At 48.4% G+C, this 20,134-nt stretch overlaps 1 protein-coding gene across 1 annotated transcript in view; it reads left to right on the top strand.

Moving 5' to 3' along the window:
• The window catches only part of LOC138472665 (inhibitor of nuclear factor kappa-B kinase subunit alpha-like), a 1,781,717-nt gene extending 1,779,827 nt beyond the window's left edge, over nucleotides 1-1,890 (top strand). The window contains exon 21 of the mRNA XM_069610956.1: nucleotides 162-1,890. Coding sequence (XP_069467057.1) covers nucleotides 162-188 — 27 coding nt within the window. The 3' untranslated portion in view covers nucleotides 189-1,890. The remainder of the gene's footprint in view (nucleotides 1-161) is intronic.
• The last annotated feature ends 18,244 nt before the right edge of the window (nucleotides 1,891-20,134 follow it).

Here is a 20,134-nt window from a genome sequence, read left to right as displayed (position 1 = left end):
GATGTTAAACGTTTGGAGAGCACACCAGGGCTGACTGTTTATAAGACTGGTTAACGGATAAAGAATGCGAGGCTTAGAATGGCTTTTTTTCTAAATGAGCCCAGACAACTCTCCAGTACAGTTTTTTATGTTGTGATGATCTCCCCTTGTTTTTTTTTCAGACCTGGGACTGGAGCTGGCTGACCTAATGTTATTAATATATCTGCATGCTGAAACTGACCGAAATGGCAGAAGTCTGACCAAGCACTGAAGATCCATCGCTTGTGTACATCGTTGAAAAGACTGCTTTCTCCAGCTGGTCATGCGATGGACCCTTTCTTCAAGAATAGACCTTTTTAATCTGCAGGCTCCCAGAAGCTGCCGACGTCTATGGCCGACCTTTGTCTTTCATTGTTTCGTATCTAAATGACAGGAACGTTAAATGAGCAATGGTTCGTACTGTGGGGAGAATGGGTGACTGATTAACCTAAAAAGCAGGCCTGTGATGAAGTACATTTAGCACATTGAGGACCATTCCGACTAGGGCCAAGTCCTTTTGAGGTTTATGTGTAGAATACTTAATGTGACTGTTAACTGACATCTGCAAAGCGTTTTTATCCCAAGGCTGTCATTGCACAGGCATTCGAACACCAACCCCAGCGTTAGAAGCACTCTTAACAATTGCACAGAACCACAAACCAAATCCGCATGGAGTTCTTAACGCCATTATATATTTGACACTTGAATGAAGACATTAAACAATGAACTGTACAAGTCTCTTGGACGTCTGCATCTATTTTTTGAGGGACTTCAAAGGAGATTCCGTCTCTGTTGTGAGGCAGGATTTTACTGTTTTCTGACCTGGGATGAGGCAGCCTTCCATTGAACCGGTTCGACGTGTTTACATTGCGGGCATTTTACACGTTGTAGTTTTAAACGTGTAGTTTTCACCGCGGCCTTTTTCAAGGGTGGGGGTCCCCTCAACCACATCTAACACACCCCCACCACTTTACCCAGCCACCCACCACTCCTACCCCAAATAAACAGCGTGCATGTAGTTAAAAAAACAAAAACGGTGCAAACAGACGCAGTGCAAACTATACGTTTAAAATGACACCGTGTGCAATGCCCGAGAAGAGAAAACGGTAAGCAATTGAACCAACCATCCAACTGACTGCGAGTCTAACGTTTGGAGTGGCACACCTTACCAGCTGATGTTATTTCTATTTAACCTTGTCTCTGCTGCATTGACCTTTACAACGTGTAGCAACCAAGAATTGTCCAATTTGGCTTCCATGGGCACACATTTATTATTTTCTTGATCTACTTACTCTCATTGTCTCTGGGGACCTCATTTGGTTTTGATTGTCTTGTGATTGCATAGGCTTGGGAGTGGAAAGGACCAATGAAGGGGTGTAACACAAAGGTGCACCTTCCCTACAAGAGAGCATTTATCTGAACACCATCAATTGCTCTTTGGGATTGCCCAATAATGTCATTACTGAGGTTCTATGTTCGTAAAGAATTAAGCTGTTCCTTCCCAGGTGCCACATCCTCAGAACCGTTCTCATGGCAAGAACCAGAACCAACAACGTATCCAACTGCAGCATGAGTGTTGGATACGTTCAGCTAATAGCCAGATAGCCCAGAAGTCTTTTGCAAAGGAGCAGGCATTGAGTGGGGGAGAAGTTCTGATAAATGTAGCCTTTGCTTATTTCCCAGCATAATGTCTTTTCTAAAATAGTTGTCCATTGATAATTTGGTTAATTTTCAGTTTACATTCTGTGTCTGTAAATTAAACTGCTCATTTTTTGTTCATTATACTCACTTGTGAATATTTGTAACTATTTTGAGGTTTTAATAGCTTTATTATGGGAATGTACAGAAGATTAAAACAAACATTGAACAAGACTTTTAGTAATACTGTGTCTTGTGTGTTTATTGGACTGCGTCCTCGCCTGTGGTAGCTCTATTAGAGCAAGGATTACAGTTGGATTGACCTTACATTTTTCTAAAGCCTTAAGACTCTGCAGATCTTCAATTGGCCTCAGGGTTGGGTGTCACCAAACTGGGTATGTTTTGTATGCAAGCCACTACTTGAATGAACCATGTTCCTTATTGAGGGATTGCTTGGGTAATGTTCTGCTTTGTAATTAACAGATCATCAGTAACCCTCCAGACCATATTTAAGCCTGCCATGCCTTTATCGAAGGGGAAACACCATATTTATTTATTTTTGCATGTGCTGCAGTGCGCTTAACACTTTATCTAGGCACTAGTTAAAGTGTGAGACAAAAAATAAAATACGGAGTACAGCGAATGCAAGATACAAACTAGGAAACACGACGGGGTGGGAGGGGTGTCGTGCTGTTCTAAACGTCTTTGTTAGAGGAGTAGGGGTGGAGGAGGGGGAGACTGGTATCTGAATGTTTTAGTTAGCGCGCGCAGGGGCTCCATTGGGCGAAAAGCCATGTTTTTAGTTTTTATCTGAAGGTCCAGTAGGAGAGTTCCTTTCTCAGAGTGATGGGGAGACTGTTCCAGAGCTTGGCATTCATGACAGGAAAGCTCTGTCCTCCTGCTGCCTTTCTGGTGAAGGTGGGCACTTTGAGGAAATGGCTGTTCGTGGATCTTCGGGGGTTAGGGGGTTGGGTGTATTTCTCCACCAGTTGGGATAGGTAGGCCGGGGCAGTGTTCCTAGTGCACGTGTGTATGATGGAGAGGGTTTTGAATTTAATCCTTTCACGGATCAGGAGCAGTGGGCGATTTTCCTGGCCTTTGTGACATGGCCGTGTTTGGACAAACCTAGGGCTGCTCGGAGTGCATTGTTTTGGATGGTTTGCAGCTTGCAGAAGTTGCGTTTGGAGGTTCCTACAAAGAAAGCATTACAGTAATCCAGTTTGGCTCAGGTGATGGCTCTGGCGAGTCACTTAGTTGTGGTGAGGAATGGCTTGCTGGCGTTGAGGTTTGCGGTGTAGGCAGCGGAAGAAGCAATAGCAAATGGTTGACAACGAGGTTGAGTGCTGCTCATAGGTCTACCACGAGGAGCAGGGCGAGGTTGCCTGAGTCTTTGATATTGTCCAGCTGGCTTTTTTGGAACAGTAAGGCGGTTTTCGGTTCTGTGCCTTGGACGGAAGCCTGATTTGGCGGATGCCCAGGATGTGGTGTCCTCGAGGTGTTATTGGACCTGGATATATGTTGCGTGGTCGAGGATTTTAAGGATGAAGGGTACAGTGGTGATGGAGGGGTCAACAGAGTTTTATTTTTTTAGAAACGGGAGGATCCAGGCTTCTTTCAGGCTAGTTGGCATAGTATTTGTTGTGAAGGAGGAGTTGATGATAGATGTGATGATGGGTGTCAGCGTCTCGGAGCAGTCTTTAATGATAGGGGCCGGACAGGCATCTCCTTTGCATTGGGAGGGTTTGAGGCCTATGATTATGTTAGTGACTTCGGGTTCTGATACCGGACGAAAGTCAAATTTCAGGATGGGTCCTATGGTAGGAGAAGTGGGGGGGTGAGGAGGTAGCTGGTGGTAATTTGGCGAGGATGGCCAGTTGCTTAGCGCAGAGTTACGCCTGGAGAGAGGCACTTTTCCCCGTGAGGGCTTCTTGTACCTTGCCTAGCAGGCTTGGTTTATTAAAAAAAGGGGCAGTGCAGGCAGAACTTTTAGTTCATGTCCCTTCTGCCTGAGACCACAAGCAACATCCAAACATGTTTCAGCGTCATTAGGCATAGCAATTGAGGTGCAGTTTGGGTCTCTATTCTTGGCATGCTCAGGACTCGCATCTGGGCATACCTGTTCCACTCAGGGCGATTACAGCAAACTGCTCCAAACTGTGCTTGTCTAGAATTTAAATTTAATTTCTCCCACGGAGGCCTTTACAAACGGACAATATTATGGTATAGAGTGCCCTCATGTAGAGGATATTAGTAACATAATAGCAATGCATATATTCAGTTGCTTTGGTAGGGTATTATTAAAGAAAGGGGACATTTTTATCCAGGAAGGGGAGGTGCAAGGTGATTAAAGAAAATTGTAAAATGTTTTATGTATGGATTTCATGCAACATGCACATTTGGTTTGTGTTACCGAGTGGGTCACGGATTGGATTCTGCTGCACCCTTCTGCTCAGTCAGATCAATCCAATAGCATCTCCACTCTCATCTGATTTTTATGTGGTCAGAGATTATTTCGATTTTTATGCACATGCAAAAGTAGGTGGAGTCTACTTTTGCTGTCTGCCATGCACAGACAAGGCTGGTGGCATTTAAGATTTGGTTTGTGTGACAGATGGCCTCATTAACACACACAAAGTCCCAGGGACAGTTCAAAGTGTTTTACTAAACTTTAAGGAGGATTTCCAAGTTATGACCATCCCTTTCTCACTCCTCTACCATGGGATCCCAACACCCTAGCACAGGCTTCCTTAATTCTCATGATGATTGTCACTAGCGATCCCAACCCCTAGTATCTAAATGCTGCATGGCGAAGGATGGAGGCCTAGAGATCGGAGCCTTATCTAGCTTTCTGCCCCTGGGGCTAACCTTTTCTCAGATATCAAATGATGTTAAGATTGTGCCAAACTCGGACACTCTGCTCCTTACTTCATCCCTCTCTTTGTCCTGTCTCTACCTGTCAGGTTTGACATCACTGCAGTCTTCCGTCTGAAGGAGATTTTGTTTGGAGAATTGCTACACACTCATTGTGTAATAACGACCTCCACACACATTGATAACAAGTGAATAAGTGTGCCCTGCATTTATTTTCAAAGGCATATTTATACACAAAAGCCGCAGATGGAATGTACATGTTTAGATAAGATATAGTATCCCTTGCCACCAGCCCCCTTCACATGACAACATTTTCAAGGACAGAGATAAACTGAAGGGCATAATATACGAGTCATCCTGACTTGTGACATGTTTATAACAGAAAGATGTCCGGCCTTGGTCTGAACTGGACCTCAGGAGATTCTGTGCTTTATCATCTGCTAACAATTAGGTTTTCGTTCTATGGTGAACCTAAAGGCATCACCCCCGTTCATTCTGGGTCAAACACTGTTTAAGACGGGACTCCACCAGAGAATTTCCTGTAATTTTCCTTTCATAAAAGCTGATGGAATACTTCAAGCCGCCCCATTCAGTAAAGACACACCAGTTATATGTGCTGTGAGTACTGTGATGAGGAGGCCTTACAGGGAGGTGCAGAGAAAGGATCTACATTTCTCTAGTTGTTGGCCAATTACAGCAGACAAGCTTGCAAAAATAAGAACAGATCACAAAGAAAGAAGTAGTAGTAACAGTGGTAGCAGCAGGGGTCGTGGAGAGAGAAGCAACACCATCAGGAGTGGGAGCAGACAGCGTGGTGGTAGTAGAAAGAGTGAAGGGAAGAATAGCTGGGCTCGTGAAAGCAGGAAAAGAGGAAAATGCTGCGGAAGTGATAAAGGAACCGAAGAAGCAGAGGAACTGCAGAGACTGGGGCAGACAATTGTGGAAGTTGAAGTGCCGGCAGAAACCAGAAATTCCCACAGCAGTGTCACCCATGTATTTCCAAAGTACAGCAGAGGTGTGACAGTGCTCTAAATGAGCAACAACAGTGCTTTAGCCAGTTCACGGTGAAGGGGTAAGGTCTACCAGACAAGTGTTATGCTACAGCAGACAACCAGCTTGCAAACTCCGAGCCAAGGAACAGCTGGCAGCATGCAAAGGAGGAACCAGTGTGTGGCAGAAACGAAGGGAGGCAGAACACAGCACACTGTCCTCATCGGACCAAGAGACGTGCAGGGGAAATCTATACGGGAGAGCCGACGACTATGCATACAAGTTCCACGAAGAAACTGCATGTGGTGTCCCCCGGCCGTCACAACATTGAGAAGTGGCAAACTCGAGCCGACTCCCTCTTGTTCCCCAGAGAGAACAAGCTGTCAAGAAAAGGCCTGCTAAGGAATACGGACCCCATCTGTCTGACACAGAATAACCTTAAGAAGCTACCACCCGGTTAAGTGGGGAGGCAGCAAAAGCGCACACCTTAAGGAAGAAAACGTCAGCGCACCCCTGCTGGGTTGAAATTAGTAGCTTAGAGAGAGGGGACACCTGAGTTAGAGAGCCCAAGGAATGCACCCAGCTGTGGTCGGAAGAGGCCGCGGGTTAAGGTGCCCCATGAACAATCAGAGCCAGCGCGCGCAGGGGTCGAATGTCTCGTGCCCGAAGTGTGGCTATGATCTCCCGCACCCTGCGGAGTGCCCGGCGATGGGAGTCAAGTGTGGCAGATGCGGAGGCCCTGACCACTTCGCCAGAATGTGCAAATCTGCCGCCCCCAAAATTGTGCCGAGGGGACCAGTTCGAGCTGGCTTCTTCCGGCCCCAGAGGGCCTCCAACGTTGCCCAGGTGGACCAGGGTGACGAAGGAGCCCCTCAAGAGGAGGAGGAAGATGACGAGGACGAGGAGAACGTGTTTTTCGTGTCCAGCGTGAGCGTGCTCAAGTCCCGCTCTAAAAGACAACCCAGGTGCAACGTGCTGGTTAATGGAGACTCTGTGCCGATGCTAGTGGACACTGGTGCATCTGTGAATGTAATGGCCCGCCAGCATTACAAGAACATGGTGGCCCCGCCTGTGCTGGCGGCACCGAGGGCACGCATATTCGCCTTCGGCGGGGACCGGCCTTTGCCTCTAGACGGTGTATTCGTGGCCGGTGTGCAGTATGGGGACTCACAGATACGGGCTCGATTCTACGTTACACCCGTGAGTGACAACACCCTGCTCTGCTGTGCCGCGGCGGAGGCACTGGGCATTGTCACATTCGCCTACGCAGTGTACTTGGAGGACATCCAAGCCCTCCTCGCCAAACATGGATCCCTGTTTGAAGGCATTGGACAGCTGGTGGGTGAGCCGGTCCGGCTCCATATCGATGAATCCATACAACCAGTGGCGCTGAAGCACCGACGGGTTCCTTTCCACCTCAGAGATCTGGTGGATCGTGAACTTGACAACCTCGTGGGGTTGGACATAATCGAAAAGGTTGAAGGACCCACCCCCTGGGTATCCCCCATTGTCATCGCCCGCAAGCCCAAGCAACCCGATGCTGTGAGAATTTGTGTAGACATGCGGCTGCCTAACAAGGCCATAAAGAGGGAGCGACACCTCACCCCCACCATCGATGACATTATTGCGGAGCTGCAGGGTGCAAGGTTTTTCTCTAAGCTCGACCTGAGATCGGGTTATCATCAGGTGGTCTTGCACCCCGAGTCCAGGTACATTACTACCTTCACCACACATCGGGGTCTCTATCGATATAAAAGACTAAGCTTTGGGGTGTCCTCGGCAGCGGAGGTCTTTCAAAACATAATAAGAGGTGCACTGGCGGATCTGGAGGGCGTCCTTAATATCAGCGATGATATCCTAGTGTACGCCAAATCGGAAATGGAGCATTTGTCACGCCTGTCCAAGACCTTTGAACGGCTACGTCTGCTGGGCCTCACTTTGCACAAGGACAAATGCGAGTTCCTGAAGACGGAGATCGAATTCTTTGGATTCGTATTCAAGGCGGATGGGGTGTCACCAGATCCCCGCAAAGTGAGGGACATCAAGGAGGCGCGCCCGCCCGAAAATGTCGCGGAGGTGAGGAGTTTTCTGGGGATGGTCACGTACTGCGGCCGTTTCATCAGAAATCTCGCATCCCGCTCTGAGCCCCTGAGGTCGCTCACCAAGAAAGACACCACCTGGCAGTGGGGACCTCTGGAACAAGCGGCATTTGACGACATTCGAGGGGGGTTAGCGGCGCATGACACCATGGCATTCTTTGACCCGAGCCTGCAGACGGAGATCGTGGTGGACGCCAGCCCATATGGGCTAGGGGCAGTGCTCACGCAAGTGGGAAAAGACCAGGAGGTCCGGCCAATAGCCTACGCCAGCAAGGCCCTGTCTGACACTGAGCAGCGTTACTCTCAGATCGAGAGGGAGGCCCTGGCGGTGCTGTGGGGTTGTCGGCACTTCCGCCTCTACATTCTGGGCCGTCCCGTGACCGTGGTCACGGACCACAAGCCGCTGCTGCCGATCATGGCGGGCTCGTCATCTCGCCCGCCAGTGAGGATTGAGCGTTGGATGCTCGCCCTGCTGGAGTATGGGGTGTCATTGACTTATCGTCCCGGTGCCAACAATGCGGCGGACTACCTATCTCGACACCCCAGGAGCGACTCACAGGAGTCGGCATCGGCGGAGGAAGCAGACGAACACGTCTGCCTGGTCGTAGAGACGGCGACACCCAACTCCATGCAGGTAGAGGAACTGGAGGCGGCATCGAAAGGCGACGAATGTTTCTCCATCCTGAAGGAGGCAATGCAAAAGGGTGCCTGGAAGACAGTGCTGGAGGCGGTGGAGCGAAGGACATGTGAAGCCCGGGTCACTCTTGAGCAGTTGTGGAGAGTGAGAGAGGAACTAACATTCTCCGAGTCAGGGCTACTACTAAGAGGGGAAAGAATCGTAGTGCCCCAGGCCAAAGTGGCACAGGTCATCGCGCTGGCGCACCAAGGTCATCAAGGGGCCCCCAAAACCAAGGCTCGTCTCCGTCAGAAGGTGTGGTTTCCTGAGTTGGAGCGGAAGGTGGAGGCATTCGTGGCCTCTTGTGTGTGGTGTCAGGCGGCGGCCCCGGCCCAGAAGGAACCGTCCATTGAAGCTATGCCCCGCGGGACTCGACCATGGGAAGTGGTGCACGCCGACTCTGGGTCTACATCCAGAGGCACGCACTTTCTGGTGGTGGTAGACGAGTGGTCGAGATACCCGGAAGTTGAGTTTATAGACTCAGTGGCGTTTGAAAACGTGGTAGTGGCGCTGGAGAAAATCTTTGCCACTCATGGCCTCCCCTCTGTGCTGTGTTCAGACAATGGAGCCCCATTCCAGGGGGAGAGTTTCGCAGAGCTCATGAAAGAGTATGGAATTCAACACCGGCGGGTCACCCCATTGTGGCCCCGCGCCAACGGGGAGGCCGAGCGAATGATGCGCACCCTCAACAAGGTGTTCCGCATTGCCCATGGAAAAGGGGATTGTTTGCAGAGGGCGTTGTACGTATTCCTAAGAGGGTACCGCACCACCCCTCATTCATCTACGGGGGTGGCTCCGGCAGAAGCACTATTCCAGCGGTGCCCGAGAGATGTCATACCGGAAGTGGGGGACAGAGACCCCGCCGTCATCGACAATGAGCAGGTGGAAGAGGACCGACAGGTCAGGACACAGATGGAGAACATTCGGAGGGGGCTTAGACCCCCACACATCGTGATGGGGGATGAGGTACTGGTGAGAAATCGTCACCCCCATGGAAAACTGTCTCTCACGTATGAACCCGCCCCCCTGGACGTGGTGGCCGTCAAGGGGTCAATGGTGACTGCTTCGGATGGTAACTCATCGGTGACCAGGAACGCGTCGTTTTTCAGGAAGATTGGTGAACCCAGAGTGAACAACCCGGACAGCCAAGAAAGTGAAGGCGCTCTGGATGAAGGTGGGGGAGAACGCGCCGTGGTGGAATCGCCGGCTCGAGGCGGACCCAGTCCAGGGACACCAGCCAGGGACGGTGGCAGGAGGTACCCCCTGAGATCAGGGCGTGGGAAACCTGCCCGTCTCAGTGACTATGTGACGGACTGAGCTGGGAGGCTGACCGGGGATTAATGGTCAGGCCATGACAGGTACACACGGGGGATCCAGGGTGGCTGTCAATAAATGGGGGTGCTGTTAAAGTTATAGTGTGATATTGGTCATAGATGTGTGTGAGTTAAGTACTCCTGTTTCCAATTTGTTGTTATGGAAAAGGAGGAGTGTGGCGTGGCCCCTTTAAGGGTACGCACGCGACGGAGTGACGTCAACTCCGTCGCGTGCCTGTTTAAATAAACGGGGCGGCTCCTGGTGACGTCAGTTCACCGGGGAGCCCACACCAGCAACATCTCTGTCTCTGTGTCTGATTACCACAGGGGGTGGGGGGCTCACGGAGGCGGCTCACAGGAGACCGCTAACACCAGCCATCACCCAATGACCGCTGCATTAAACCAGCATCACAAGTACCTTGTGTGGAAAGTGGGGTTTTGGGGATTTTTTACATGTTGAACAGAATTTCAACTGCCACGGGTGACGTACACGCACTCAAAATACAATGCTACAGGCAATGAGGGGAATTGTCTAATGGTGTTGAGATCATATGATAAAAGTTTAACCTCCTCTTCTTCGTCCCAGTGACTCTGATAGTCGGATGTTTGGCAATATTTAACCGCTAAACAAGTCAAGCCTGCAGAAGATAAAAGAACACTATTTGAGCAAGTATTTACAAACCTAAGGAAAGACCAGGGGATGTGAATTGTCCCCTCCTGGCACTGTAAGGTCCATTTCTCAGGGAAGCAAAATCACTTCCCCCAAACAGTGGGGTTAACCAACCAGTCAGAGTTACTGGTAACATTGGGTAACTTTATTTCGGTACTACCACCAGTTGCTGGACTTGCGAATTGAAACTTGGCACAACTAAGTTGAGAAAGGTTGCAGGGAAGCAGTGAAGTACACTTTTATTTTCCTTTGTAGGTTTTCTTTTACCTTAGAGTGTGAAGTTCAGAATAGGGATTTAACACAGGACAGTGGGCATTATTTGTTTTGACATCCCGACGACTGTTACATCACTTCGTTTTGTTGATGCAGGGAAACTACTCAGTGTTAGGGATAGTTAGGCCTTTCTCCTACCACTTTTTTTGTTTAAATAAATGTATTTGGACAAACTGTCTACCTTCGTCTTTCTCCTTACTCCGACCCCTTCACATATGGTGTTAGAGGGGGATACGGCCTGGCGGATACAAACCAGGGATCCCTTGTCAACAGTAGCCCCAAGACTGCTATGCTAGAAGAGATGAAATAATGTATTTTTTTCTCGCAGTATGTCCGATGACAAGGACATAAAAGATGCAGTCCCACTTGGCGGGCCTAGGATCACGGGGGAGGAGAAACTAGATTAAAGGTCTCGTTGTAACCTGTCCAGGAGAGAATCAGTAGATGAGCAGAATAATCTTCCTAGTTTGCGTGAACCACCAGGAAGAAATGCTGGACATTGTAGATTCTCTCCAGCGTTTGCAAAGAACAGAGATTCCTCCCAGAATATTTAAAACCAGAGATTCATCTTCCCTTCCCATAGTTAAACAGGAGGAACCGCTATATAACAGAAACCCTAACCACATGTACGGCATGGAGAAAATACCGCCTGACTACACTCATTCCTTTAAAAGAACCTGATTCCTCATGGAAATAGTTTGGGTTTCCCCACGGAATATTGTCTGGTAGAAAATGGCTTATATTTACATTCAGCCGATAAGTTGACAATGTCAAAAGGGGAACAGGAAAAGGAATTATATCCTTAGATTCCAGTGAAGAGGAAGACGCCAAGGATTATTTTCAAATAGAACATCAGAAAGAAAATTTTTTGTTCATAAATCGTTTGTCAACGACCTTGGACATGCTTTCAACTAAGACAGCCCAATATCTGTGGGCAGGAAATAAAACCACATATAAAATCTCTGCAAGTATAAAAATCAAACCTGTGTTGGCCCAATTACACACTGGCTGTAAAAAGTCTGCAATTCGACCAGAGTTGCTACCAAGGTTAGAGAATCACAAGCAAGAAAGAAGTCGGCCATGAGCATGGCAACACCCATGAGTACCCGGTAACTGAACTCCCTATTATAATTCTGGGAACACAAGTTTGGATAATTGTCTCAATAATTCCGACGTTATCGGTACATTTAATAATTGGGAGTGAAGTTCCGTGATTTTCATACTCGGTCTCTCAGGTTACATAGACAGGCTGTGGAACAAGACCACAGGAGGTAAACTCCCTGTTGATAAGCCATACTATATGAAAACATTGGAGATCATGGTGTCTTCTTTAGAAGGGGAATCCATGGAATTAAGGGAAAGGGTATATGGTGAAGCTAAAGGCATCACCCCTGTTAATTAGGGGTCAAACATGAAACCACTCTGTAAGAAGAAACACCACCAAGAGAATTTCCTGTAAATTTCCTTTTATAAAAGCTGATTGAAGACTTCAAGCTTCCCCTTTCATTAAAGACACAATGGTGATAAGTGCTGTCAATACTGCGACAAGGAGACCCTATAGGGAGGTGCAGAGAAAGGATCTAAAATGCTCTAGTTGTGTGCCAATTACAGGAGACGCTCTTGCCATAGAAAGAGGAGTAGAGCACAAAGAAAGAAGTTGTAGTAGCAGTGATAGCAGCAGGAGTTGTGGAGAGAGAAGCAACAGTCACAGGAGTGGGAGCAGACAGCATGGTGGTAGTAGAAAGAGTGAAGGGGAGGATAGCTGAACCTGTGAACGAAGGAAACGAAGAGGAGAACGCTGCAGAAGTGATAAAGGAACAGAAGAAGCAGAGCAAACTACTTCAAAACTGTGAAGACTGGCGGCAGACCACTGTGGAAGTACAAGTGCCGGCAGAAACCAGGACTTCACACTTGGTACCGCCAGCATTTTTCCAAAATACGGCAGAGGTGCGACAGTACTCTAAATGCGCAAGGACGTGGCTGCAGCCAGTTCACAGTGAATGGGCAAGGTCTACCAGACCAGCGTCACGCAACAGCAGGTAACCAGCTTGCAAACTCAGAGCCAAGGAACAGCTGGCAGCCCGCAAAGGAGGAACCGGTATGCGGCAGAAACAAAGTGGCTCTCCAAAACCCTGGCGCAGGAGCCGGCGCGACAGGGAGGCTGACCTTGGCACACTGGCCTCGGCGGGCTGAGAGACGTGCATGGGAAAGATCTGCACAGAGAGCCGATGCCAATGTTAGCAGAAGCCTACAAGTTCCACTAAGCAACTGCATGCACCATGCCCCGGCCGTTGCGATATTGAGAAGCAGAAAACTTGAGCCAGCTCCCACTTGTTCCCCAGAGAGAACAACCTGTCAAGAAAAGCCCTGCTGAGGAATATGGACCATATCTCTCTGACATGCTGCAACCTCGAGAAGCTACCAGCCGGTCAAGTGGGGAGGCAGCAAAAGCACACACATTAAGGATGAAAATGTCAGCTCTAGCCCCCTTCATGCCGGGTTGAAATTAACGGCTTTAAGTGAGAGGGGAACCAGACTTGGAGGAGAACCCAAGGAATGCACCCAGGCATCACCCAATGACCTTTACGTTAAACCGGAATCACAGGTACCGGGTAGGGAAAGTGGGGTTTTGGGGATCTTTTTCGTGTTGAACAGAATGTAAACTGCCATGGGTGACATGCCTGCCCTCAGTATACAACGCTAGAGGGAATGAGGGTAATTGTCTAATGGTGTTAAGAGATCACATGATAAAGGTTTAACCTCATTCGGGGGATCTACTCAAGGTCAGGGGTGACAGCTAAACTAATTACTCTGCTTCTCCCAGTGGGGAGGATCACAATCGCCCGGTCTTGGAAATCTCCTGAGGGCCCATTGATGCCCCTATGGTGGGTAAAGATTTGGAACATCCTGGTGGCGGAAAAGTTCATAGCGGCCAAGGAGGGCCTTCTGTACCGCTTCACAGATGTGTGGGCTCCTATATTGGAACATGATCAGAACTTTCCTGCTCAGTAACACAAACCGTGGCTCCCAAATCAGTTCCTCCGTGGCAGCATTTGAAATGGGCCCTCCAGATCAACATCTGCCAGATTGGGGGACAACACAGGGGGGAGGACAATCATTTCGAAGAGAGGGGGAGAATATTCATATTGGTAATGAAATCTGAAATGTGACACTGTACTGCGCAGTCCATGTTTGCAACCAAATAAAACACAATTGTTTAAAAAGTGTAACCTCCTCTTCCTCATCCCAGTGACTCTGATAGTTGGATGTTTGGCAATATTTAACAGCAGAACAAGTCAAGCCTGCCAAAGATTAGAGGACACTCCTTGAACAAGTATTTACAAACCTAAGGAAAGACCAGGGGATGTGGAGTGTCCCCCCTGGCACTGTAAGGTTCACATTTCCGGGAAGCAAAATCACTTCCCCAAACAGTGGGTTAACCAACTAGTCAGAGTTACTGGTAACCTTGGGTAACCTATTCTGGGACTACCATCAGTTGATGCACTGGCGAGTTGAAACTTGGCACAACCAAGTTGAGAAAGGTTGTAGGGAAGCAGCCAAGTACACATTTATTTTCCCTTGTAGTTTTTTTATTTTTTACCTTAGAGTGTGTGAGGGTCAGAGTAGGGTTTTGACACAGGACAGTGGGTATTATTTGTTTTGACATCCCGATGACTATCAAATCAGTTCGTTTTGTTGGGCAAGGAAACCCCTCATAGAGTTAGGGGTAGTGAGGCCTTTTTTCCACCCCTTTTATCGTTTAAATGTATTTGGACCAACTATCTACCGATTTCTGTCTCATTACTCCGACCCCTTCACAGTTCCCATTGCATCAGCCTGTAATCCTGTGCACATTTCTCAAAAACCAACTTTTCAAACTGCAAGCCTGATTTAAGCTCATGTGGGCATAGCTTTAAGAATGTAGCAAGACAAAAATGGCAAGCTAACATACCTCTCGCCCTCCTCTCTCCTCTGCTCCCCTTTCTGTTCCCCTCACCTTTCACTGGACCACACCCCTTAGCTCTTACTACACCTTCTCTGCATCTCACTACACCCCTCTCCTCACACTATACCTCACCTCACTACACACCTTCTCCCTCCACCACAGCCCTCTCCTCACCACCTCTCCTTACGTCACATCGCCCATCTTCTCACCTTTCACTATGCCCTCTTCTCTGTGCCTTACCCCACACTCTCATACCACTAACTTCACCCCATTTCTTCTTCACTCCACCCATAGCTCTACTTCCACTACCTACCTTGCACTCTCTCCACATCCTCTGCCATTCACTCACTCACAATCCCCCTAAACTTCACGTCTTTCTTTCTCACTTGTTTTTTACGTCCCCTTCATGTTACACTACATACAACTGGTACCACTCTCACAACCAATACTTCACTGTCATTCTCTTCCTCTAATCCAACTGCCTCCACCATCTCCTTCTCCACCTGGTACACCATCCTCGCCTGTCCCTCTCCTCTACACCTGACCTCACCTGAACAACCCGCACTCTCTGTCACCTTAAATACAGATATCTTCCTGATTGTAACTCCCCCAATCCCCCACCGCCTTGATTGGCTCCAGCGCCCACCTGACTCTGTGGGCAATCTGTGTCGGTCTTTTCCCCAGGCACTGGGTTGCACAGGAAAAGATTCAAAACCTCTCTAAGATTCACCCATTTTACAGTGTGCTTTTGTTTGCCGCCTCTGATGGTGGGGTAGCAGCCAGGGTACCAGGCTGCTCGTTTTCCCATTTAGCTTTTTATCTGCTGGTGAGTTATCTTCCCAGTTTGGTATGCAGAGGATTTTTGTTTCTCCTATCACCTACAGCCCCATTTTAGTCCGTTGTTTTTGTTGCTCTACCATTAACCTGGGGTCTGTCTTCAGTTTGTAGGTAAGGTGTTGGGTGTCTCATCTTTGTTTGACAGGAAGCATGCCAGTCCTTTCCCCTCGTTCCAGTCTGGGTTTTCTTACTGGTGCCCAGGTGACGTCCGGGCGTTGTGGTTCTGAAACACCAAAAAGAGAACACTGGCCAGAACACATTCTGTTAGGCATTGGGTGACACAGGGTGGTACGCCCATAAACATTCAAGGTTCATGGGGTGGTTTTGACAGAGCCCTGCTTCGTTGACAGGTCCCAACAACGTACCCTGACCTATTTGTTAATGGTGTAAATACAACAAGCGAAATATTTGTCCACCGCGATTGCCATCTTAAATTTGCACCTATTAAAACAACTTATCAAAATAGCATGCAGAGGCCTTTTACACAGAAGTGTAATTGCAAGCAGTTCCCTCTGTGCTACTTATGTGCTCATCCAAAATAAGCCGCTAGTGTTTTCTAATTAATATGGTTAACTTTGCACATTTTTTATCTTTGAAAGCCTAGCAACTGGGGTATGTCAGTCTCACAGTGACAGTGAGGCACCACCTGTATCTTAAGGCATCAGTCAGATGTTACATCACACTAAGGGAGCACATGACACCACCCAAACATAAGCTGGCAGTTCATTTTCCCACAACACAGGTGTGTGACATCATTACACTATTTGGTGGCTTTGAACACCAATGTTTACTCAAGTTTAATTTCAGTTTTCATAATTGTTTTTATTTTTTATTTTCAGTCATCAAAAGGTCTTTGGGATTTAAGCCTGCAATAGATGCTCGCGGATAATGTTACAAACAGACAACAGTAGCTGCTGCATGTTATGTATTTCTATTGTGCCAAATATTTTCACTATTGACAGGTATTTGCAGAGCTCTTTGTTAGATTGTTGCCTCTAGCAGAGTTTCTGTATAGAATAAGCTTTCACAATTAGTGTGTTTCAAGTTACAAAACTTTTCAAAAGTCCAGAGTTTTAGGATTCGCATTATTTCCCTTTTTCACAGTACATCCAGGGTTCACAGCAATTATCTCCCTTAACATCAGTTTAGACTCAGAAGAGGTTTCCTTTTGATATGGATAGCAGTTTCTTATTTTAGCAACAATAGCCTCTCTAGAGGTTTCTCCTACTTCTCATCAGAATGGTAGTTTTTTTTTTTAGCAACAATGCGGACTCTGCATGCCTGTCTCCTTCTTTTCCTTTATTCAGTTGAACCTTTTTCACAGAGGCATTGTCCAATCTCTTGCTTTTTTGTTTTAAATAAAATGGTTTTAGGTCCCTTTCAGGGTTCATAGGATTATTGCTCCGTTTGTGGTGTACAGCTCTTTCCGGAAGCACCACGCACCATGTTCCAGGGTTCACAGCACTCAAGGGGTGCCCAGTCCTTTAAGTGTTCCAACAGCATAGACAAATGGCCTATTCAGGCTTCTAATGGTGGCAGTATCAGCACTGGCCCCTCTACCCCAGGCGTTATCCTCTTAACTGGGTTCAATCTTGTTCATCACTTGATAAGAACAACCCAAGTGACAAATGTTGGGTAGCCATTTTCAAATTCCAAAGGGATGGTTTGTCATGGAAGTTTTCTGCTTACTCGCCAGTCCCCTTGCAATGCTGCCACTCATTTCCCTATGCGAGCAGACTTGCTACAGTCTCAACTCTAACTGCAAAGAGATGCCCCAAACACTGCATTCGAAGGGATTGTGTCCTCCGACGTATTCCTTATCTTAGATATCTCTTTCGAACTTTGCTGGCCTCGGAAATTTTTTCTCAAGAGGGCGCTGCGCGTCGACGTCCGCCGAGTCGATGTCCCTCGATAGCCGCCGCATCGACGTCATCCTGCCTATAAAGGCCGCGCGCAGCGTCCGTTGTTCAGTTCCGTTTTTCCGCGCTTACTCAGTGCCTCGGAATATCGTTGCTCAGTTTCGTAGAGAATCCAATTTCCTCGAGATATTCGATCCATACTCGATGGCTTCCTCGTCAGAACCGACGACCCCTCGGTCCGGCTTTAAAAAATGCCGAGACTGTGGAAAAAAGATGTCGCTGACTGACCCTCACAGAGTTTGTCTATGGTGTTTGGGAGCTGAACACCATTGTTCGGAGTGCGAGGACTGTATGTCCATGACAGCTAAGGCCCTGAAGGAGAGTAGGGGGAAGCTGGAAAAAGGTAAGACTTCTAAAGCTTCTTCTTCCTCGACGAAGTCGAGACATTCGTCTCCTCGTCACCATTCGCGCTCCAGGTCTCGAAGCGGGTCCCATCACTCCTCGAGATCGAAGCACTCGAAGAGGAGACATCGAAGATCCCCTTCTTCGTCCTCCTCTTCCTCTGTTTCACCTAAGAGAATCCCTTGCCCCACGAAACATAGTTCCCGTGCTGAATGGGAGGAATTCCGAAAAAATATGATGAGCGTCTTCGAGAAAGCGGCCTCGACCCCCTCGAAGACTGCCGAGAGCGATGCTCTGGTCGAAAGACCCGAAGGTCCAAAACGCCGCGAGTCGCAGTACACGGCGAAGGAAGCTTCTCGAGCGCGTCACGAACCCTCAAGTAAAGCTAAGACCTCGAATCCTTCTTCGAATGTACCGTCGACGCCGAGGTCGGTGTCTTCGACGCCGTTGTCGAAGGGACCTTCGACACACGGGTCTGTCAACTCGACGCCATCCTCAACACCGGCGTTGACGCCAAGGAAAGTCACGGTTGCGGCGCACCCAATGGCTATTCCCAGGTCTTCGATGACGATGTCGTTGAGATTGTCGACATCCTCAAGCAGAATTCCAATTCTATCGAGGACCTCAAGGCCTCCGCCTTTGTTTTCGACGCCACGTTCGAAGCCTTCGGCGTCGACGACATCGACGTTTTTGAGGCCGATTACAACAAGTTTGGCACCCTCTGCCTTGGAGATGGGTTTCACACCCTTTGTGAGTTCAGACCAATTGAGAACAATGTCCTCAATTATGGAAGAGGGAGAACTATCAGACCAAGAAGAGAAATTTGAGTTCCAGGGAACTGCAACCCCAGTTCAAGAGGAGTTATCCTCAGAGGAACGCAGATTAAAGGAACTCCATGATTCCTTACATGAGGCAAGTGGTTTAGACACTTCCCCTGAGGTGGAGTCCGCTAGGCCAGACCCGGGGGAGCATGCTGAAACCCCTTATAGAGCCTTAATGGCCAGGATCACAGAATTTATGGGGTGGTCAACACCTTCACAGGCTTTCCAACAGGATGACCTCACGGATATTCTTGATAAAGGTCCACAGGAGGATCCTGTAGTACCTTTTCATAAAGCTCTTCAAAGGAAAATCATGACGAACTGGGAAACCCCAGATGTCGTCCCGGCAGTAAATAAAAAACTGTCTACTAAATACAGGGTATCTTCTGCAGACCCGGAGTTTTTGTCCAAACACCCATCCCCAGAAAGTCTGGTGGTACAGGCAGCATCTTCTACTGACATCAAGACTGCTTACCCTACCGTCCCACAGGACAGGGACGATAAAAAATATGATGCTATGGCTAAGAAAGTCTTTTCGGCATGTAGCATGGCGTTAAAATCTATTAATGCTATTTGCACCCTTGCTAGATTTAGCCATACACTTTGGGAGTGTGCTTCTACAGCGGCTGACTGCATCCCGGAGGGAGAAGAAAGGGAGGCGTTCCTAAATATCATACAGGACGGTAAAGACGCTGACAGCATCAGCAGAGCAATGGCGGCAAGTACAACAACCAGGAGATTTGCTTGGTTGAGAAAGTCTGGTTTTGCCCCAGATGTGCAAGCCAGGCTCTTGAACATGCCATTTGATGGCTCTTCTTTGTTTTGGAAAAAGGCGGATGACAGTTTAGAAAAACTGCAAACATCAAAGGCAGCAGCAAAATCCCTAGGCGCTGCAATCCGTCAGACACCTTTTCGTCCCACAGGAACCTCTGCGAGAGGCAAGTCCTTTCGCTTCTACTCCGCATTCGGAAGAGGTAGAGGACGACCGGCTCAAAGGGGACAAAGAAGAACTACCCGAGGTGGACGTGGTAGATATTCAAAAGCCGCAGCAACAGCAGGTGCCTCTTTACCATCTGCATCAGCCACCCCAAAACCACTCCGAGGACTTCCCTCACAAGACACCTGTAGGTGGCAGGTTAACTCAACATCTGGCGGAATGGCAGGCTATCACGTCAGATGCTTGGGCATTGGAGACAGTTGCACAAGGTTACTGCCTGCCTCTCCTACGCATACCTCAGAGTCATCCACCGGGGATCAGCTCTCAAAAAGCTCCAGATCCGCTCCTCTTGCAGGAAATTTTAGACCTGCTAGAGAAAGGTGCCATAGAACCGGTACCTGTAGCGGAGAGGAACAGGGGCTGGTACTCCCCTTACTTTCTCATTCCAAAGAAAGACGGAGGACTGAGACCCATCTTGGATTTGCGAGAATTGAACAAATTCCTCAGGAAAGACAAATTCAAGATGGTAACTCTTTCTCAGATCCTTCAGGCCTTCAGTTCCAGGACTGGTTGGTATCTCTGGACCTTCAGGACGCTTATTTCCATGTGCCAATCCATCTCAAACACAGGAAATACCTGAGGTTCGCAATTGCCAACTCTCATTATCAATTTCAAGTGCTGCCATTTGGGCTGACCTCCGCCCCGAGGGTCTTCACCAAGTTATTGACGGTAGTGGCTGCAAGTCTAAGGAGGGAAGGGATTCACGTCTACCCCTACCTGGACG

This window comes from Ambystoma mexicanum, chromosome 8 (genome assembly GCF_040938575.1).
Source record: "Ambystoma mexicanum isolate Mex_15411 chromosome 8, UKY_AmexF1_1, whole genome shotgun sequence".
Lineage (NCBI taxonomy): Eukaryota > Metazoa > Chordata > Amphibia > Caudata > Ambystomatidae > Ambystoma > Ambystoma mexicanum.
Note: the sequence above shows the minus strand (reverse complement) of the source record. Positions and strands in the feature narration are given on the sequence as shown.